General features: G+C 40.7%; 1 protein-coding gene across 1 annotated transcript; it reads left to right on the forward strand.

The window, feature by feature from the left end:
* Positions 1-551: 551 nt before the first annotated feature.
* Positions 552-22,034, forward strand: LOC123772880 (uncharacterized). Its single transcript, XM_069323311.1, has 7 exons — positions 552-931; positions 974-1,321; positions 6,049-6,259; positions 9,136-9,284; positions 9,898-10,070; positions 13,994-14,117; positions 16,843-22,034. Exons 3-7 carry the CDS (start codon positions 6,049-6,051, stop codon positions 17,020-17,022), a joined length of 837 nt encoding a protein of 278 aa, XP_069179412.1. The 5' UTR covers positions 552-931; positions 974-1,321; the 3' UTR covers positions 17,023-22,034.
* The last annotated feature ends 1,624 nt before the right edge of the window (positions 22,035-23,658 follow it).

Consider the following 23,658-nt stretch of genomic DNA (forward strand, 5'->3'; position numbering starts at 1 on the left):
CATACTGTCTAGTGAAGGTTTGATGCTGCCAGGTGCATATAATTCTCGGTTCAAAGCATATCTGAATAATAATAATAATAATAATAATAATAATAATAATAATAATAATAATAATAAAGGTAATTCTGGTAAAAGTACATACATATAAAATGAGTTACAAACAAATTGTTGGATTTCTAGATAAAGCAAGATAGTCAGAATGAGAGAATCTAGATATTTCTAGTTAGAGTCAATGTGCCTAAAACCACTAATATTAAAGGCACGTTTCGGGCAAAATGTGGGGGGGAAAACACTTAAAAATTATAACTTAAAAACTAATTGAGATCAAAAGCATGAAATGAACTGAAATAGGGGAAAAAATGACAATTACATATTGGATTGAACAGCAGAAGTAAATTTCAAGTATAAACTTTTAAAGTACAACTGGAAAAGATCATCAAAGCATATACAGCGGACCTTCGACAAGCCGCCGGCTAGCTGTCCTCCTCGAGGCCACCAGAGTTAGTGGCTTTCAGGTAAATTCAGGTAAATATCATAGCTCCCTGAAATCGTCCGGGTGCGCACCTCCGTGCTGTAGCTGCCCCTAACCTTACAACAACAACATAAGCAGCAGGAAGCCGGCGGCTTGTCAAAGGAACAAGCCCTTATCCTGATGATTTGATCTATTTGGAATCTTAAAAAATTTACAGCAATGTTTTAGCACGCAAGGCTTCAGTTATAGCCAGTTTGGGAGCTTAAAATGAGCTTAGGTCCGTTTATTATGCGCCTCATACCCACCTTGTGGCCTTGTGCGTAGTGTATGTGAAGGAAATGTTAAGGAAGTTTAGCCTTGTTGTGTAGCAAGTGGCTGGCTCAGGTCCCCTGGAGGCTTGATGCTCGCCCCCTGCACGTCTGCACGTCACCAGGTGTGGAACTCGTTAGGCCAGCAGGTGTGGAGCTCCAGCCCAGCAGGTGTGGACCTCCAGTCCAGCAGGTGTGGACCTCCAGTCCAGCAGGTGTGGACCTCCAGCCCAGTAGGTGTGGACCTCCAGCCCAGCAGGTGTGGACCTCCAGCCCAGCAGGTGTGGACCTCAACAAAGCAGGTGTGAACCTGAAGCCAGCAGGTGTGGACCTCCAGCCCAGCAGGTGTGGACCTCCAGCCCAGCAGGTGTGGACCTCCAGTCCAGCAGGTGTGGACCTCCAGCCCAGCAGGTGTGGACCTCAACAAAGCAGGTGTGAACCTGAAGCCAGCAGGTGTGGACGTCAACACAGCAGGTGTGGATGTCAAGTGCCATCACTCCAATCAACCCGTCATCTCTGTTGTATACTGTACACATAAAGGGTGAGTGCTCGATTTTTTTCATTAAATGTTAAGTTCCAGTATTACAGGCAGATTCATTCTCAACTCATAATTGAGAATCCCGGGCGGGACAGAAATGGTTGGGCACATGTCCTATCACCTAATGCCACTGTTCACCTAGCAGTGAGTAGGTACTCAGGAGTTAATTCAGATTCAGATTCAGATGTTTATTCAGGTAAGGTATATACATACAAGTGATGTTACATTAATGGATTGATATATAGATAGAGCTAGTACATACAATGCCTAAAGCCACTATTACGCAATGCGTTTCGGGCAATTAGCTTGTTGTGGGGTTGTATTCTGTGCTGGGTCAGTAATTCATCCTTGAGAGGGGGGACGGACCTCGATATAAGCGCAACGTGTATGAATTACACTCTGGCTGCCTGTCCCCGGACACAATGAATTATTATTATTTTTATTATTATAATCTACTGTACACAGATTTTGCAAAAGACTTCAACAAATGTGACCATGGTGTTATTGCACACAAAAGAAATTACTGGCTAGTTAAGGAGATGGATCTTTAACTTCCTAACGAACAGAACCCACAGTGTCATAGTCGATTAAATAAAATCTGAATCATCCACCATGAAAAGATCAGTCTCCCAAAATACTGTGTTCACTCTATTACTTTTCCTCATCTTAATATCAGACATTGTCAAGGATACAAACTATAGTACTGTATTGTATTGTTTCGTTATTTCCAGGTGACACTAGAATCTTCATGAGAGTAGACAATTTAGAGAACACAGCAAACTTCCAGTAGGTTTTTTTTAAATTTTGCCCCGTGGGGCGAGTTTATTGGGCAGCGCCACTCATCTTGTGAGTGGACACACCGCCATAGTGACAGTATTGGGCAGCGCCACTCATCCTGTGAGTGGACACACCGCCATAGTGACAGTATTGGGCAGCGTCACTCATCCTGTGAGTGGACACACCGCCATAGTGACAGTATTGGGCAGCGCCACTCATCCTGTGAGTGGACACACCGCCATAGTGACAGTATTGGGCAGCGTCACTCATCCTGTGAGTGGACACACCGCCATAGTGACAGTATTGGGCAGCGCCACTCATCCTGTGAGTGGACACACCGCCATAGTGACAGTATTGGGCAGCGCCACTCATCCTGTGAGTGGACACACCGCCATAGTGACAGTATTGGGCAGCGCCACTCATCCTGTGAGTGAACACACCGCCATAGTGACAGTATTGGGCAGCGCCACTCATCCTGTGAGTGGACACACCGCCATAGTGACAGTATTGGGCAGCGCCACTCATCCTGTGAGTGGACACACCGCCATAGTGACAGTATTGGGCAGCGCCACTCATCCTGTGAGTGAACACACCGCCATAGTGACAGTATTGGGCAGCGCCACTCATCCTGTGAGTGGACACACCGCCATAGTGACAGTATTGGGCAGCACCACTCATCTTGTGAGTGGACACACCGCCATAGCAGCATGTACAACACTCCCCAATAGGAAGAAAACCCGCTGGGTTGTTCATCCTGTCACTTGTACCCAGACACAGCTGGGACTTGCTTAACTGTCTCACGTGAACAGCTCCTCAAACAAGAAGATGAACATCTATCAACCCTTAAAAGCTTACGTTATCTTGCAGGTGCAAAATGGGGAAAGCCCACTCCAGTAGGATGTTCATCAAATTTGTTAATGTGTCAGAAAATAACATGATGCTTAATGAGGATAAGTTCCACTTATAAAAGAAACAAAAATGTCAAAACAGAAACCACATGTAAAATGCAGTCAAAACCACACTGTTGAAAGAACAGGGCTTCAAACCTTGCGGTTCAAACTCTCGCTGTTTCTTATACTACCCACTTCCCCAATATTAATACTTAAGACATATATCTTTACCAGTGTAATCTCCTCTGTCAATTTATATTGTAGTTATATGTTGATATAAAACCTTGCTACAATGTACCTTTTCATATTGCCCGATATGTTCGATTAAGGACCTGCCCGAAACGCTATGTGTGTTAGTGGCTTTGCAAGAATGTAAAAATACAAATATTAAGTAACCTCACAAACCCATTGTACATTCTTGTAAATAAATTATTATTATTATTATTATTATTATTATTAAGAAAAGGCATTGTAAAAGATTAAGGTGTTATCATGTTGGTAGACCTTACTTTTAAAGAACACAAGATAGTACTTGTCACAACTGCAAGCAAATTTAAAGATTGGATAACAAGAACCTTTCATACAAGAGATGCTATACCAGTGATAATACTTTAAGACAGTAGTTCTTTCTAAGGTGGAATATTGTTGCCCACTAACAGCCCCATTCAAAGCTGGAGAAATTGCTGACCTGGAGAGAGTGATAAAATCCACTCGGTAAAAATATAAATTATTGGAACGGCTTAAAATAATAATAATAATAATATACCTGTAATAATAAACTTTATTCACAAGAATGTGTGTACAGAAAACATAAGAGAAATGTACAATTATAGGAACAGGAGATACACATACTAATGAAGCCACTATTATGCAAAGCATTCTGGGCAAAACATAAAATAAATAGACAACAAATTTAACTAACAGTGTGAGGGGGTAAAACATTTAAAACTAAAGGAAAATGTTCATGGAAAATAACAAAAAATGCAAAAAAGGTGATAATTAAGGATAACATGCATAGACTATTACAATTTAGAGTCAGTAGATGTAGCCGACTCCAAATCAGAAGTTTACAGTAGTGTATAGTACAGTAGTTTATTTACATTAATAACAAAATGGAAATACAAGGTGTAGTTTAGAATAGCAACCGGACTCTTACTCATAACGTTTTCTTTGGAATCTAACGGAACATAGATTAATATATTAACTGAAGGTGAATGAGGCCAACACTAAAACGAAACAAGGAACATTAAGGACGTGAGTAAACACTTTAACAAAGAAATGCAAAAAATTAGATGACAATAAATGTAGAAAGTACATAATACTTAGTAAATAAAAATTGAAGATAAGATTAACACAAAAATAACTTATTACAAGGAAAATAGTGAGTGAAATTAGTTACATGTATTGATTATAAGATAATAATTACCTGATATTAAGTAAATATTTCTTAGTCTCTTTTAAACTAGCTGGGAGACGTACAACTTTTAATTACGTTTGGGAGGTCATTCCACGATTTGCTAGCCCAGATTTGCATTGCCTTTCTGCTTTGGTTGGGTTTCAATCTAGGAATATCAAAGAGATATTTGTTACTCGTGTGGTGACCGTAAGATCTATTACAGCCATCTAGGGAGCGCTTAAGGTCAGGATTGGCATTGCAGTTCAGAGTTTTATAGATATAGAGAACACCTGAGAGTATGTGCAGAGACTTGATATTTAACATGTTCAAGGATATCAGTAAGGGAGCAGCAAGTTCCAGAGTCTGGGACTGGAATTTGTGATTGTTCAAATTGCTGATGTTTGTTGGGTAATTAGGGCTTAAAAATGTTAAATATGTATCCTAGAGAGCAGGCAGGAGAGATGCATAATAATTCGTGCTTGGAAAGTACTAAAAGAACTGGTTCCAAATCTGCACACACAGTAATAGCATCACATGAGACCAGAAGGCATGGCAGGATGTGCAAAATAGCCCCATTGAAAATCAGAGGTGCAATAGGCATGCTTAGAGAGAGAACTTGATCAGTATCAAAGGCCCAAGACTTTTCAACACACATTCCTACACATAAGGGGCATAACTGGTTGACCTCTTGCAGTGTTTAAAAGATAACTTAACAAACGCCTTCAAAGGATACCTGATCAACCAGGCTGTGACTCATAGACGAAAAGATATAGAAAGCCAGATTCAAACCGAAGGGCAGAAGCTGAAAGTGGTAAACCTGAGGACCCACAACAGAACCTAATGTCCCTAAGCCTTGGATGTGAAGGGACATGCCAGTAAGTATCCTTGAGGTCAAGGAACACCATCCAAGACCCAGTTTGTAAAATAAGATAAACCTAGGCAAGGTGGTTGTGCAAAAAGTCGGACAGGGAATAAAGCTGATCAAACCCGAAAGATCGAGGAAGAACATGAGGTCCACCAAGTGCAGGCGAGGAGTCACAATAACGTGGCTAAAGTATGTTGACCAGACCACACACTAGAAGGTGAAGGGACGACGACGTTTCGGTCTGTCCTGGACCATTCTCAGGTCGATTGTGATGAGGAAGTAGATGCAGGCAATAAACAGGCTAGAGAGAGGTAAGGAGCAAAGTGTAGTAGAGGAGACAGTAGTAGGAATAAGAACTGCAGAGGGCCTATTGGGCCTATTCCACCAAGTCACACTTTGGGACCGGAAACAACCAAGACACAGACCAAAGGGACGAGTTCGGTTCAACCATGCCTAAAATCAAATAAGTCACAATGACCTGACGGAGAAGCAGGGAGGATTCCAGACCTGTGACAACTGTTTCCCCCCCCCCCCTTCCTCCTGTCATTTCTTTGTTATGTAATAATTATTTATTTGTATTGAAGCCACTCATTTAAAAGTTCTACAATATTCCCCATCACATAGGCTATACACTATTATGCAACATTTTCTATGTTTATACTGTGATTACATATTTCACTAAAAATATTTTCAAATTTAATTCTCCAGCATTTTGCTGTTCAGCAAAAAAATTTAGACATTCAGTACATTTACAGTTTTCATAAAATATATTTTCTTGTAAATGATTATATATTTGCAACAGATGGAGCTGCTACCACAGCACGTACACAGTCCAGATCCGCCAAGATCGTGGCTCTCCAAGTCTACAGCTGTAGGAGCTGTAGCTGGATTTTTGGTCATAATTATGCTGCCTTTCTTGCACTTTGGAATAATCTCTCACCTCTGGGATAAGTTCAATTACAAAGTTGACCGAGAGATGTGTTCATGCTCGTGCTGGGACACAATATTTAAAGGTAAGATAACAGTCTCAAAATTAAATGTTTAATTGTCTCTGTTCCTAATTCTTGAGTGAATCATATCTTGAGGTTATCTTGAGATGATTTCGGGGCTTAGCGTCCCCGCGGCCCGTTCCTCGACCAGGCCTCCTTTTTGTTACACACCTCCAGGAAGCAGCCTGTAGCACTAACTCACAGGTACCTATTTACTGCTGGGTAACAGAGGCATCAGGGTGAAAGAAACTCTGCCCCTTTGTTTCTGCCTCCACCAGGGATCAAACACAGAACCTCAGGACGACGAATCCGAAGTGCTGTCCACTTAGCTGTCAGGCCCCTCAAAATCATTCTGGTATTATAAGCCAAAAAATTATGCCTATATTTCTTTGATAAAATTAAACTTCCCAAAAATGTTAAAAAATCCTCAAGTACTGTACTGTATACTATTATAATATGAAAGATATCTAAATGTAAACAATAAGAATACAAGTACAATACAGAACTTATTTTTCCAATGTTTTCGGGGTGGGTGATCCCTCGGTATCTCCCCGAGCAACACACACACACTTATACCTTTCAGAACCTCAGTGCCACACCAGGGGGCCAGATTCACGAAAGCACTTACGCAAGCCGTTACGAACGTGTACATCTTTCCTCAATCTTTGACGGCTTTGGTTTCATTTATTAAACAGTTTACAAGCTTGAAAACTTCCCAATCAACTGTTGTTATTGTTATAAACAGCCTCCTGGTGCTTCGGAGCTCATTAACTGTTTAATAATTGTAAACAAAGCCGCCAAAGATTGAGGAAAGATGGACAGATTCGTAAGTGCTTGCGTAAGTGCTTTCGTGAATCTGGCCCCAGGCTCCTTCGATTCACGAATGCCTATCAGTGACCACTACCAGAATCTGGTCCAATTTCTGGAAGGAAAGGGAGTATGAGGATATAAGATTACCACAGTTACCAAGAGTAAACTCCAACAACCAAAGAACATACCAAAATGAATAACTGCATGAATCATATTTGCAATGCTGATGTGAATTTTATAAACAATCATTAACTTGGTCTAAGCGCTAATTTGTATTACACACACCACCGATGGTAAATCCAGTCACTTGCAGCTGCCAACCCAGCCATTCACTAGCTTTGTGTCATTCTGTTCAGCTGTACTGGGCTCAGTCTTCTTTCCAAATAAGGGTTGATTTTCTTTTGAACAGAATCCAGTGCTGCTATATTTGTTCCTTTTGCATCATGTGCAAATGCACATTTTTATTGCCTCATTTTTATTGCCACATTTTTATTGCCTCACTATTCATGTGCTCAAATTTACTGTTCACTTCAGTTGTATGAGGCCAGGGAGCGCCAGAGCCACTTCTCTGAGGTGGTTCTGATACCCTACTTTTTGAGGCACCTCTTGCGAGGCTTTGTCCTGGGTGATGCATGGGGTGTACTTCTCTGTGAGCCCTTATGGTAAGGGTGGCCACTTGTACATTCTGGCTGCAGTCTTCCCAAGCATTGTTGAGGGACGTGCCATTGTGTAACATGATGGATATCTAGTATTTTCTCTGTTGCTGCATACCCTTTACTTTGCCATGTGCTCAATTAACAAGGGGTCAGGATATGTTTTGTGAGATGCTTGCATTGCAGATCAATGATCCAAACTAGTTCACTATGAATGTGACACCTCCATCGAACCATATATCAGCTGTTACCCTAACCCACTGGACTTTGAAGTAGCCATAGACAGAATGCGCATGTACTCTGCACCAGGCCCAGACTCCTGGAATTCTGTATTCATCAAGAATTGCTAAGAAGCACTATCACAGATCCTATACATATTTTTGGAACAGAGGTTAAATACCAACATACTGTACTTAAAACAGCAGAGATCTTACCGCTTCACATAAGAGGTAGAAAAGCTGATACAAAAATTTATCGATCTATAGCTTTAACAACGCACATCATAAAAATCTTTGAAAGAGTGCTAAGAGGTAAAGATCACAAAACACATGGAATCACAGTGTTTACATAACACCCGGCAACGTGGGTTCGGCCTCATGCTCTCCTCCGGCTCCAGATCTTTGGCCCTTCACACTTTTTGGGCAGTTTCTTCGTTTGCTGCCGGATCCTTCTTTTCTATTGGAGACTGGGTCAGTTGGCCTCCAGAGGGGTCTTTGCATCATTGGGATTCGTTTGTGTACATTGTTGGGAGAGTTCTATTGCCATTTCTGGAGGCTGTGCTTTCTTTTAAAGCCATCAGTGGTTTGTTTTGTTTTGCTGACTTTCTGGGTGTCTCTCAGTGTATGAACAACTCACCCATTATGTTCTTGATTTGATTGTATGTTGATTGATTGAACTCACCCATTATGTTCTTGATTTGATTGTATGTTGATCTTGATTTGATTGTATGTTAATTAATGTACTGTATATAGAAACACTGAGATAAGGACTGTTCCTGAACAAATAACCTGGATGTGTCACAATGGCAAAATTGATGATATTTTGGAGAGATATAAGAATATTGCGCCAAGATTGTAACCTTTTGTTGAATTGTCTGAATGTCTCTTGCAAATTGTCTATATGCCTTGTCATAAAAGTATTTGTGTGTACGTCTGGTAACATACTACATGTATAAAGAAAGAAAGCTATATGTTTATCACTCAGAATGTTCAGTAATATGTTTATTGTTTGGGATGTGTCTATATATATGTATGAACATGTTGTACTGAACGGGGTGAGAATAGCTTGAGCTTCCTCATCCCTTTGTGTGAATTTTACCTCAATAAACTTATTTCTATTTCAATTTCAGGGGTGGGGCTCGCCTAGAAATTGGTGTTTCATTACATTCAACCCTGTTTTTTTATAATAGCTTACATTATATCATTTGATATCTTTCAGGAGTATATGAGAGAGGACCAGCAGGGTATAAACATGTATACTTTAACATCACTTCCAATACTCTCAAGATCTGGATTGTTACAGCGCTAGCAGTCATACTCTTATATGAAACTATTAAGAGAATAGTGAGAATTTATATTGACGGAAAGGTGTGTATCTCAACACAGTTTACTGTTTCTGTATACTCTAGTCCTGTTGTGTGACTCTTTTTAGAAGCTGCAGGTGGGTGGGTGTTATGATAACGTTATGATAACACAGTCCATGGTGGTAGTACTTGACCTTGAGTGCCAACACCCACACATGGTGTCAGCAAGGCGGACAGCTCGCCTGCTTTCATACCTCTCACTGTATTTCCCATTTCTACCCTTCCCTTCACTTAAGCCTCTCCTTCATCTTTACTCCCCAAAAAAAAAAAAAAAGAGAGAGCCACACTTGCCCCACAACCAGTACAAGGTGTTGCCGACGTGGTTACGATGTTGAAATAAAAAATCGAAAAGTTGTTTATGAGTCAGATCTTTATAAGTCAATCTCCTTCAGATGGATTTGCCCCTACAGGGAAACTATTTGTGCCCCGTGTTGCCAGTACAATATCATCCTACCACACTAAAGTCACACATTTTTATTATGTACTAATAATACTGTACCTCTGGCAGCAGGAGAACAGCATACTCAGAAAAAAAATCATTAGCTCTAAATCTGTTTGTCATTATGCTTATTAAACAAACCTCAAAATCAGCAGCTCATATTTGTATGTTTTTACAGGTACGATGGTCCATGGTGGTTCTTCTGGGAGCCAGCGTCTATCCTCATTACTACTCGTGGTGGTCTTATTTTAATTATTGGAATGACGACTTCTACAGCCAATGGAACCATCAGCTTTTCTTTTCTTTCACAGAGTTGGCATCCACCATCACAGTAGTGTATTTAATAGACAAGTAAGTTAATACTTGTGTAAAGGAAGAAATGTATATGTTTATCTCTCAAAATGTTCAGTAATACGTTTATTGCTTGTGATTTGTGTCTATGTATGTATTAACACGATGTACTGAACGGGGTGAGAATAGCTGGAGCTACCTCATCCCTTTGTGTGTATTTTACCTCAATAAACTTATTTCAATTTCAAGTAAGTTAACATAAGTGATCATTTGTGAGTTTTTTAGGAATACAGTATATTGATGTAAATACACTCGGGTACAAATTCTAAATCTTAATGCATTCTGTATGTCTGGTAGTTTTAAAATATGCAAAGCATTAATGTGCTTTACTTAATTATGCTCTAAGTAAATGACTACCAACCTGTCATTACACTGTCAACAGCAGCATCCAAAATTGAATTTAAGCATCGGCCTCGATGGATTTCGTGGATTTGTCAAAGTTGGTATGCTTAGACAAACACATATGCAGGCGATGAGTCACAATAACGTGGCTGAAGTATGTTGACCAGACCACACACTAGAAGGTGAAGGGACGACGGCGTTTCGGTCCGTCCTGGACCATTCTCAAGTCGATTGAGAATGGTCCAGGACGGACCAAAACGTCGTCGTCCCTTCACCTTCTAGTGTGTGGTCTGGTCAACAATAGACAAGCTCACTTTAAATTAGACTCATGATAAATCATAAAGACAGGCAAACTGTAGTTTATACTTTGTGATAGTTGCAGCAAACAATGATTGAAAATTAAAAATGAAGAATATTGATTATATTTTAAGATTAGAAGACGTTTGGGAACACAATTGCCAGTTGCAGTGGACCCGCACTCTAACAAACCTCGCTCTGTTGAATTCCAACATGGGCTAGAAGGTTTGTGTTCAATGTAAATTGTTCAGTGAGTCTAGTAAATATTTGTGTCTGTGACGATTGCTTAAGTTGCCAACTCATCAGAATGCAGCCATGTTAACAGCCAAACTGATAAAATGCAGACGATTGTACAGTGTATGAAAATGTTTAAACTGACTCAAGTGTGACATTATAATTTACAAATTATATTATCACATAATAATATTTGAAAAAATATACATAAAACAACTGAAGGTGATCATTATTGCAGCACATTTTAATAAGGTTCGTTTATGACTAGAAATTTTATTGTTTAATCCAAATATTATAAAATACTTGAAACTTAAAAACTAAATACAACAAATTATACAAATAACAATATCAGAGTAATAACTCAAAAACTTAAGACAAACTTTCCAAAACATATGGGAAAATGTCTATACAACAGCCATTCTATGCCTTCAAACATCAGAGATGCTTGGCTAATAATATACTTGTTAAATATCATATTATCTATACTGTATTTTTCTATTTTTATTAACATGATGTTTTGCTGCAGCAATCAAGGTGTTGTAGATAGTAAGGAAATTTGTTTTGCGTTAGTAAGTACTCGCCTAGTTGTGTTTGCGGGGGTTGAGCTTCAGCTCCTTCAGCTAAGTGTAAACTCGACCACGTCATCACCTCTGCCAGAACAAGCAACACAAGGAGAAAGAGCCAGATGACAAACAGGGAGGCCTTATAATGATCATCAGAGATTATAGTAAGAGCAGATAGAGATAATTCACAATTGTTGATAATTGATGACTTGAACTTGAAATCAATAGACTTGAAGGCCTACAAAGCAAGAACAGAGGACTTTTGGACTGGCAGATTTGTTGTTGTGTTGATTTAGGGGCGACGACGATCGTGGGATCGGATGCGCCCCGGCTGCCCAATACCGGGAAATAGCGGAGGGATGGGGTCCCTATAGTCTCTTCAGGCCATAGACCCTATAAACTCCTCAGGCCACAAATTTTACAGTCTCTTCAAGCCACGGACATGACGGATGAATTTGTAAACCTCATCCTGGAAACATTCATGTATCAACATGTTAAGCAGACCATGAGAATAAGGGATAAGGGAAGAATAAGATATATTTGATACCTTCCTTCCTTGGGTATGAGTGACCATGTCGTTTTGGAAGCAAAAATATGCAAAGTGTTATAATCTAGAACAGAATGGGTCAAATGAAGCAGTTGAAAAACTTGATTTCAGAAGAGGATACTATGAAGAACTTGGCAAGTTCTTTAATAAATTTGATTGGAAAGACATTTTTAGGTAAGGAAGTAAATGAGATGTACGCCAAGTTTTCTGAGATATACAGTATGATGATGGCACCAAAATATTTATTCCAAAACAGAGATGCAGAACTTGAAAATAGGATTGGTTCAACAGAAGTTATGAGAAGGCCAGAGAACAAAAATGGGTTCAGTATAGGAAGAGGTCCAACCCTCAAATGTACCAGCAATACAAAGAAACAAGAAACAACTACATGGCAGTGAAGAGAGAGGCAGAAAGAAACTATGAGACAGGGATAGTGGACAAATAAAAAAAAAAAACTATTCTATAAATTTACTAAAAAGCTTTCCATGTGCGGTGTTTCACCTCCAGTCTGGGCCAGCTTGGTCTTTGGACTGTGTTCCTTTCAACCATTTGCCCTCTTGTATGATGGCATCCCCAGCAGTTCAGTTTTTTTTAAGGTTTTGTTTTTTATTTCTTTTACGTCCAGTTATCACTTGGGTGAGCATCGTGTTCTCCTTCTGCGCCAGGGTTTTTGTTGTTTTGGCCTCGGGTGAGGGCGGTTTGTGTGTTTACAGCTGGCTCCCTCTTTTCTGGTGAAGAATGAGTCGGTTGGCTTCTGGAGTGGTCTGTTGGTTGTTAATGTTAGTTGGTTCAGCCAAGGGTGCATCTTGTGAGATATCTGATGGTGGCTCTTTGCCACAAACTTCGTGTCGCTGTCGCTGCTTCAGTGGACTCGTTTGAGTTGGTCCAGTTTTCCTAGTTCCCTTTTCCATGGCTTGTGTTTTGCAGGTCATCTGCAATGTTATCAATTCTAGCCATCCTACACTACCCACATGCCCATGATATTCGTAAGTATGCCACTCTCTCTCAGCTGTTTTTGCAAATATATCGTGAGCCAATATTCGTGGTTGAGGGTTTTGGCAGTTGAATAGGATCCTGGCAGCCAGGTATCTCGTTAATGTTCCCAGTCATCGTCAGCCTTGTGTGGCCTTGGGTTGTGTGTCGTGGCTGATGGTTTCATCTTCATTGTTATACCTGCGGTGCTCCCGCCTCCCTGGTGAGTGCCCTTTCTTTCCTTCTCCATGGCTAGTTATCTTCAGGGAGCCACAAAAGGCTTCCCCTCAGAAAACCAGCATTGAATGTAATGAAATGCCTCTTTCTGGATGAGTCCCGGTGGCTCCCTGACACCCTCCATTTCCCAGGGAGTCGAGGGTGTTTCCATCAACATAGAACTGAGGGTGGAGCAGTCAGCTGACCCAGCTGCCTCCCTCCTCACCCCAAACAAGGAAGGGAGGTGGGGAGAAAGAACTTGCTCTAGTTTCCTTAATTTTCAATTGTTTGTTTACATTGTTGGGGGAATTTTTATGGCATTTTGGAGGCTGTGGTCTCATTTTTAACCAGCAGTGGGCTGTTTTGTCTCGCTGACTTTCTGGATGCCTTCCTTGGTGGTGACAAACAAATAAAATCATAGAAATTTTGTCATACATGCCACTGCCCCCTGTGCCCCTCTAGAGGAGGGCCAGGTTCTGGCTCATGGTCCCCGGTTTGCCCGAAAGAACTCCACAACTGATGGCACCTAGTACTTCGGCACTCTATCAGCAGCTCTTCTGGGAGCCACTGGGGCTCACCCAGTATTTGGCGTATCATTATATTCAACTCTGGCTTTTTTTTTCCAAATTCAAGTCTCATTTTTTAATATTACTCACAATAATAATGATTGCTCTAACATGTTGAACATAAAATAAATTTACTGTATATACTGTAGACACATTTTACCAACGAGTTAATTTTGTTATTGTCAGGAACATAGGGGTGACAGCAAGACGAGCCTTAATCATTACCGACATCGCCATAATTCACATCATGACTTCTGGTTTTGACCAGTTTGTCAACAATGTTGTCCAAGGAAATGGAATGCTTCATCAGGTAAGGATCATTTATTCCTAGTAAGTATTTATTTCTTAGGTGATATATCTTTTCTCAACAAGTTTTTAAGTTCAATGAAGTACAGTATTTGCTTTTCAGGAGGAACCCTTAGGTGGTTCCCTGAAGATAGCGCACTGAGATAGATTTCCTTTGCAGACAGTGAGTCACAGTAACGTGGCTAAAGATATGATGACCAAACCACACCCCAGAAGAATGCGAAACGACGACGTTTTGGTCCGTCCTGGACCATTATCTTCACATCTAAAAGCATTATCTTGATAATGGTCCAAACGGAATGAAATGTCGTCATTTCTTCATCTTCTGGTGTGTGGTTTGGTCACGATAAATTTCCATTACTGAGTCACATCAGTCATAGGAGCCTGTTGGCATAACAAAGACCAGAGCCAGAACTTGGCCTCCTCACAGAGGTACACAGAGCTGGGGATTGTTATGATCACCCCACGCTGAGAAAGAATCCAGGAAGTAAGCAAAGCAATACAGACATTTGCATAATTCACAAAAATGAAGTACCGAGACAGCCAACAGACTCCGCAGAAGATTCGCTCAAATCCAAATGGTTCACTTGAAGCATAGCTCGAACTTCCTAATATGCAAAGCTACCAACCAATGACATCCAGGAGCTCACACTTCTGAGCCAGTAATGAGTCAGTCTGGAGCTGAAAGACTATGAACTAACATACCTGGTAGAAGGAAGGTCAGAAAGAGGCATTGCATTAAATTCAATCCTGGTTGCTGGAGGAGCCTCTCAGTGGCTTCCTAAAGCTATCTAACAACACAGAAGAAAGAAAAGGTGGGACTTACTACGAAGGAGAAGACATGGCAACCACAAGGGCGAAGATGAGATCCTGGGCCGCAATACCCCAGGGTAACACAAGCCCAATTGGGACCAGGAACATTGATCAAATAACGAATCGCCAAGACCCTGTCCGACCTCTAAAACCCGTGCCCGAATATCAGCATATGGCATGTTAACAAATACAGTGGCCAAAGTCGCAAAGTTTGCAGCTTTGGCCATTGCAAAGTTGGCTGTTAACCTGGCTGTAAAAAAGACAGCCAGGTTCAGTGAGGGTGATGTTAAGAATCCCCTGCTCCCTGTACTGCTGTGAAGCAGTCAGTCTCAGTGAGGGTGATGTTAAGAATCCCCTGCTCTCTGTACTGCTGTGAAGCAGTCAGTCTCAGTGAGGGTGATGTTAAGAATCCCCTGCTCCCTGTACTGCTGTGAAGCAGTCAGGCTCAGTGAGGGTGATGTTAAGAATCCCCTGCTCCCTGTACTGCTGTGAAGCAGTCAGGCTCAGTGAGGGTGATGTTAAGAATCCCCTGCTCCCTGTACTGCTGTGAAGCAGTCAGTCTCAGTGAGGGTGATGTTAAGAATCCCCTGCTCCCTGTACTGCTGTGAAGCAGTCAGTCTCAGTGAGGGTGATGTTAAGAATCCCCTGCTCCCTGTACTGCTGTGAAGCAGTCAGGCTCAGTGAGGGTGATGTTAAGAATCCCCTGTTCCCCTGTACTGCTGTGAGGCAGTCAGGCTCAGTGAGGGTGATGTTAAGAATCCCCTGCTCCCTGTACTGCTGTGAAGCAGTCAGTCTCAGTGAGGGTGATGTTAAGAATCCCCTGCTCCCTGTACTGCTGTGAAGCAGTCAGGCTCAGTGAGGGTGATGTTAAGAATCCCCTGTTCCCCTGTACTGCTGTGAAGCAACCAGGTTCTGGCTCTTGTCTCTGGTAGGCTATTAAGGACCCCTAGGGCTGATGTGACTCATGTAATTACCCAAGTACAGTTACAGGATGATGGCTACGCTCGTGGTGTCCCATCATCCCAGCACTCTTTGTAATATAATGCCTTAAAACTACTGGCTGTTTTGGGCTCCATCACCTTATCACTTACTTTGCTCCAACTGTCTAGCACTCTGTTTGCAAATGTGAACTTTCTAATGTTTTTTCAGCATCTTTGTTTCCTTAGTTTGAACCTATGTCTTCTAGTTCCCGAAATTGCAGTTTTCAAAAATTGTTCTTTGTCAGTTTTGTTAATTCCTGTTACTGTTTTGTACGCAGGTGATCATATCACCTCTTACTCTTCTATCTTCTAGCATTGGTATATTTAACGCCACTAGCCTCTCTTAGTAGCTTTCGTTTTTCAGTTCCGGTAGCCATTTAGTTGCATGTCTTTGCACCTTTTCTAGTTTAGTGATGTGCTTCCCGAGATATGGACACCATACAACTGCTACATATTGCAATTTTGGCCTCAAAAGTCATGAACAGTTTCTTTAGTATTTCACCATCCATGTATCTCAGTGTGGCTAGCTACAGGGGGCCACCATTTGGCCCCTCCAGAAAATATTTTATTGAATTTACCATTTTCTGTCCAGTAAATAGGTATTCTTACTTCACTGGAAGTCTAGCATTACTTCATGTTGCAATTATTCTCAACGATCGTACGACCAAAACAGAATCGTACCGTTGTAGCCAAACTTCTGGTGGACAGAGTTCTGTTTGATCTGTACTGTAATTCATGAGTTGTACATTAACAGTGAGGCATGGATCACATTCAGTCTAGCCGCATGTTTTATTACTGCTGCATAGGAACAAATTACAGTATGTGGCCTTTGGATTCGGCTTATTCAGTATTATTTCTTTTTTAAGCCTATGATTATGGCATTGCTTTGAGCCGTTGACTATGTTGGGATATAATTTGTGATATTCTTTATTGCAGGTACTGCGCGATATATTTTTCATGATTCCTGATATCCTTCATCTAATCCTACCATTATTAGAGCTCAAGAAAATTGCTCATTCGCGTAATGTGCCAACAGCGTATCTTATTTCCAACAAAGAATTTTTTTCTTCTGTGGGTTTTGTCCTTTGTGGATGGTGTCTTTGCTTAGTGCTTTAATATAGTACCTTATTAATATGAAAAGCATAATACTACAAGAATTTTATTTTTGGAGTTGCCTTGAACTCTAGCATTTTAAGGAATTACCATGAGAAAAATATCTGAAGACATTTTCTACATATACAGTATCATACTGTATAATACAGTCTAAGCAAAAGTAATGTAATGGAAACCTTAACCCTCATATTGTAGTCGTTGTCATTTATTAACATTGTAGGCTTTGTGGTCATCGCTATTTTGCCAATTTTCATGATTATTTCCTGGTTTTGATACCAGTGTTGCAAATATGGTTACAATAGTACAGTACATCTAAATGGATGTAATAGTTTTAACCATGATCGATGAGACATTCTGCTATTGTTTTGTAATTGCTTACTCTGTGATGAGGGTGTCGCGTACCAGGGGTCTACAGTTTTTGTCAGATGGTGATTTTGTCGTTATCAACAGTGTTTGACCCGGAGCCTGGACGGTGTTCCTAGACACAATCGTGACAAAAAAATGGGGTTTGTATGACACTTCTTCTGAACGGTCCGAGGAGCATTAACACCGTATAGGCTTATACAGTATATTGTAGGCTTGGTACAGTACAGTATTGGATCACTGTTTTTGTCAATTATTTGTTCATAAACTTTCTTATTCAACACAAACACTACATTGTGTAAACTAATAAGTGAGACAATGAGCATAAATATCATCCAAGTGGAACATTTATAGTCGTCTCCTCCACAATCAATGTGGCATTTTATTTTATTTATTTTTTTATGCAAGTCGGGTGACAATTTTTATGATAACCGCATTCTGAGGGTTAAATATTCAAAAATATTTTGCTACTGGAACAAAACTTCAATGTTCAGATCAAATGTTTGTATGCAATCTGGTCCAGATTGGCATCATCAGTACTTGCCAACTATATTTTTGTCAACAAAAATACTAAACATTTGCATTTAGTACTAAATAATACTAAACACTTATCTTTAAAATTAAATAATTTACTGTGCTTGTACTTAAACTATACACTACTAAAAATGGAACAGATCAGTTACAGTAAAATAATGTGGCTTTTATTGTGTGGGCGGCCCAATGTTGAAGACTCGGACCTTTCCCAGTCTCGTGACTCACTTTCTCCGTGGCCTGGTTTTCTATAATCGGGGACAGGGGTTCCTATTAGGATTTCAAGGTAACCCCTACGGCCTTGGCCAACTGCTTCTCTTGCTTGGGTTACTACCAACAACAGTTGTCTAACTGGTGGGTGAACATAGGCATCAGGTGAAAGGAAATGTTGTTCAAGTGCCTGTGTCCGTCTGTGGGAATTGAACCAGAGATCTTTTGTGTGTGATACAATTCCCACCCTATACACCCATTATACACTCCCACCCACACATTCAGCACTCACACTCTATCCACACATCCAGCACTCATTCACACCCACACACCACTCACTCATTGCCACCTCACACACCCAGCACCCAATCCCACTCCCACCCACACACCCAGTATTCACTCCCACCCAGCACCCACCCCACACATCGTCTAGCCCAAGTGCCCAACCACTTGCAATGGATAGTAGAGTGACGGTCTCGCTTCATGCAGGTCGGCATTTAATCCCCAAGTGGTTGGACACCATTCCTTTCCCCCCCGTCCCATCCCAAATCCGTATTCTGACCCCTTCCCAGTGCTATATATTTGTAATGGCTTGGCACTTTCCCCTGATAATTTTCCCCTCCAACCCACCCAGCACTCACTCGCAGTGTTCATTAGAGTCAAAGCTGCACCTAACTGGTACTATACTGGTTTGTACTCTAATCCTTATTATGTGGATTGTGTGAGGAGACAAACATCCTCTGGTCATGGGCCACTGCTCCGGTAGTCGAGGGCTTCCTTCGTAGATTGTGAGAGCTGGAAAATACTCTTACCTGTTGCCCAGGTGACTTATTTTTCCCCTAATATCACATGAGAAGGTTGAAGGTGAAACTACATACATATTTAGTTATCAAAGTGGTATCTAAGCATGTCCATATTCTGTATTTACATATCTTTTCAGGAATGGAAAGGTACTTGACTCATCATAAGGTGTGCATGGTAGACTAGTCATTGATTCATGAACACCAGTGTTGGTGATCCCATTTTCCCACCTCGGCGGTTAGTGTAGTGTCAACGAGACAGCATTTAATAAGTGGCAGTTAATTCATTATAGCCATTCACATTGTAATACTGTACAGTCATATTCACCAACATAATGTTACGATCTAGCCTTGACACCTGCATGTAGTAGCATAAACCCCCTTGTGTTTTAATCTATGTAGATGTAGTGTAAATAAATTAATATTATTACATACATCATCTTTCTCTAAAACCTGAATGGACCTTTGCAATCCCAACTGTTATGCACCCCTTGTAATCTTGATCAAAAGCAAACATCGTTATAAAATATGATGCCGATCCTGGAGTCTTCTCAAGTCCCTTCTCCAGGTTGAACCGAGAAGACAAAACCCAGAACAGTCAAGTGTTAATAATTATGTCCAGTGGTAAACTTATCCCTTCAAAGGATTGAATTAATTGTAGACACATGAGGTTTCATGCTCCAAACTGGCTATTACTCAAATGCTGTTTTCTTGGTAGCTTTGTATGGGCCTGCGGGCCGCTCCAAGCAACCGCTTGTTGGACAAAGTTATCACAAGTCGAGCCTGACCTCAGGTCGGGCTTGGGGAGTAGAAGAACTCCCAGAACCCTCTCCAGGTATGCTCCAGGTATAAATGGTCTGACTTGAATATTTTCTATACTGGGGATACATTTAATTTTATTGCCAATAGATGGAAGCATTTACCCAGGTTCAGATGCTATTATAAATGTCTGAGCATCCGGTGGAAAATTTCATGATTTGTAAACTATTTTCTATTCACCTGAACTGAGGTTACCCCGTCTTATTTTCATGGGTCAACAACTATTGCCTTTAGCAGCAAAAGGGTTAAAATTGTTTGCTTTAGAACTTACTAACATGGAGCTATCAAAGACACAGGCAAAGTTTCTAAGACATTTTTCTATCCACTCCACTAATAAATGAATCTACTGTACTTGCCATACCTTATTATATATACACAAATATATTCCCCAACCTGGTGGAAGTTTGCCCTCATCTTTTTATTTATTTATATATATACAGGAGTTCTTACGTTCTTGTACAGCCACTAGTACGCGTAGCGTTTCGGGCAAACGCTATCTATTACCTGGTTTAGCCCAACTACTCACAACCTATGAAATATCCAAAGAAAATTATAGGAATTTGTTGAGAAGTGAAGGGAACTATCAGGGGAAAGTGCCAAGCCAGTAGACTCTTATAGCACTTGGAAGGGATCAGGATAAGGATTTGGGACGGGACGGGGGGAAGGAATGGAATGTTAGAGGTAACAGCAATGAGGTAAGGCCTCATAACTGGCTCGCACCTAGAGTGTGTAGCACTAGGTCACTGGTCACGTAATAGAGTATAAACTGTAATGTATAATAACTTTTACTACAAGTTTAAATACTGTACGGTATAGTAAAAACATTAATTTCCTTTTTTTTTTTATTACTAAAGATGCAAAAAATTGATTACAAATGCAGTATGTGAAATTTGAGTTGTACACATAAGGCAGGTCGGCCAAGCATGTCGTGGCTCCTTTGTGCAATGGACGCGGTGTACCGCCATTATTGATGACGTTTGTCTGGTCTACCAGAGGTTCTGTTCTGTTGATGCTTAACTGTACAGTAAGCAACTGAAGCCCTTAAAACTTGACCAAATACTATATTTAATGGATAACATGTTCAGTATGCTGTGACTGTGTGAATTATATAGTTTATTTAAATAGTAGTTTTGAAGCCAAGAAAGCTGTACTCACCTAATTGTGCTTGCGGGGGTTGAGCTTTGGCTCTTTGGTCCCGCCTCTCAACTGTCAATCAACTGGTGTACAGATTCCTGAGCCTACTGGGCTCTATCATATCTACATTTCAAACTGTGTATGGAGTCAGCCTCCACCACATCACTGCTTAATGCATTCCACCTGTTCCACCTGTAAATAGGAACCTATGTGCTCTTCAGTAATTTTTCATTCAAGGTAGTTTTATTTAGAGGACACATGTTGAGGAATGATTTGTGTTGAAAATATAGTGATTAAATTTCCAGTTGATAGTGTAACATCCTCTACTTTATTAATCTAATATTTATCCATTCTCACTGTTGTAAATTCACCGAGTTAAAATTACATTTTCAGGAATCTTTATTTACTTTATTTACTCATTTATTTGCTCATATTTTATCCAGAAAACGATGTTGTTTTCTAACTATCAATGCTAACAGCCACATATTTGGTCAGTGTTCTGAAAAAAAACGATGTATTTGGTCAGTGTTCTGAAAAAACGACAATGTATTTGGTCAGTGTTCTGAAAAAACGACAACGCATTTGGTCATTATCCTAAAAAATATGTACGTTGACCATTTTGTCTCAATATTTGGCATGTTGGAATGCACATACAGTTTTATTTTAGTTTAATGACCATATGATTCAATGTAAACATATTTTGATAATATTAAACAATGGCAATCCTAATAAACACAAAATTAAAGTCAAAGTTTTCCCTTTCATAATTACATTTTCCCTGAACATTGTAAATAAAAACAATACCACTAATTTGTCAACTATAAGAAGAACTTGTAAATATGCTACATTAAGTAATACGTAGTCAAAGGAAATAGCTAATTATTTGTTAAGAATGTCTAACAATTAATCCTTCGGGTATATAAGTGCTCCAAGAGTGAGATGACTAATCATTATATCATACTTATATAGTATTGTTTTTGATCATTTGTAGTATAGCAAGCACTAAAGAGTATCACTGTTCCGTAATCCTCTTGTTTTTGGGTAATCCTTGTGTGTGTGTGTGGTTTTAATGCTGCGTATTTTCAAACTGCTGTACAGTACATGTACGTATACGTCTTGCTTTTGGTATAATAAATGTTTGTATGAACATGAACTTTTCATGGCCATGATTTTGTTTTTATTTTCTGGTGAAGCCCTGGGGGGGGGGGTTCCTGATGCTAGCTTGCTGAGATTGTTCCATGCTAAAAGGTCAAATTAGTCATGTTTGGTCTACTACAGACCAGAGCCAGAACCAAGCCAACCCCTCAGAGTTGCAGCGAACGAGTGACAATCCGCCACCATATTGGGAAGTATACAGAAAGTCAGCAAAGCCTTATAGACGACTGGAGGGTTCACAGAAAATAAAGCCTTGAAGACCGCTAAACATTTCACATGGACCAAGGGATTCACTCAAGCTAGCTTGAAAATTTGTTGGAACTGATTGCTACCACCAGGAAAACTGGCGCAGCCTGCACTGACTCCCATGGTCAGTTTTGTTCCTGATGTTCTAGTGGAAGGTTTTACCAGTAGTGCTTCAGTCCATCATTCACAAGAAAGTTCTCCATCTTGTTTTTTGGCTTTTGTAACACTTTGGGCTGCATGTACTCAGGGGCCAGATTCACAAAGCAGTTACGCAAGTACAGTACTTACAAACGTATACATTTTTCCTCAATTTTTTATGGCTTTGGTTACATTTATTAAACAGTTTACAAGAATGAAAACTTGCCAATCAACTGTTGTTATTGTTATAAACATCCTCCTGGTGCTTCGAAGCTCCTTAACTGTTTAATAATTGTAAACAAAGCCGCCAAAGATTGAGAAAAGATGTACAGGTTCGTAAGTGCTTGCATAACTGCTTCGTGAATCTAGCCCCAGAACTTTTTTCCCAGGGCGCTCCATAGCATTATCCCAGCACTGACAGTTATCTTTTCTGGTGTGTTAAAGAGTTTGCCCCATGATGCCAGACCAGCGGAATAGAAAGCCTCACCAAGGGCTATTCACGGGTCTTAGACTCTTCTGTTTGGGCCCTTGACTGGGGGAACTCTTTTTGTTGTGCTGGGGTGTGTTGGGGTTTATGTACTGGTACTTGTTTATACATTGGTTGTTATACAGTAGCTGCTTTTGGTGACTGTTCTTCTAGTGATTGGCCTCAGTGCCTAGGGTTTCTGCTTGATTAGCTACCTTTAGTCCATGGTAAATCCCTCATAAGTCTCCAGTGTAGTCCATTATGGATTGGTCTGTCAAGCTCGCCCTCAACGATTGCAAGTTTGAAGGGCATTCTTCGTCTTGTTACCTGAAGATAATTATTCTTTCTGCCTCCATTATGTTTCCTACTAGGTCAATAACACCTATGAACTGGAGCCCTGTGAGGTTTGTTCTCTCTGGGTTTCTGCCCTTACTGATTCAGTATTGAGTTTATAGCTTTTCATGCAACTGCCATATTGCAGGCTAGGTTTGCTCGGGTTAGGTGTTCACAGCATATTGATCATCTGTATAACCCCCGGAGTTGGCTCCTATGGTGTGTAGGGACCTAGAGTTGAGGGTTTTGGTGACCACCTGGAATTAGTCTGCACCTCCTCTTCCTTGCTACCCTGTGGGCATGGCTCTGGTCTTCTCGTTCCCTCCTGGTTCAGACTCCCATGCTCGGAGGCTGTCAGATTCAAGTCAGGGTTTAGCTCGAGGGTGGTCCTGCTCACTTATAGGCTGAGGCAGTAGACCCTTGTGGTTCTGCCGGGGTTTCAGG

This window comes from Procambarus clarkii, chromosome 12 (assembly GCF_040958095.1).
Source record: "Procambarus clarkii isolate CNS0578487 chromosome 12, FALCON_Pclarkii_2.0, whole genome shotgun sequence".
Classification (NCBI taxonomy): domain Eukaryota; kingdom Metazoa; phylum Arthropoda; class Malacostraca; order Decapoda; family Cambaridae; genus Procambarus; species Procambarus clarkii.

What these genes read in the sequence shown, in the direction of transcription:
- LOC123772880 (XM_069323311.1), top strand. Translation starts at nt 6,049, where the DNA reads ATGGAGCTGCTACCACAGCACGTACACAGTCCAGATCCGCCAAGATCG. An exon ending in GTAGTGTATTTAATAGACAA is followed by an intron (nt 10,071 to 13,993) that starts GTAAGTTAATAC and finishes TGTTATTGTCAG; the next exon opens with GAACATAGGGGTGACAGCAA. An exon ending in GAAATGGAATGCTTCATCAG is followed by an intron (nt 14,118 to 16,842) that starts GTAAGGATCATT and finishes TCTTTATTGCAG; the next exon opens with GTACTGCGCGATATATTTTT.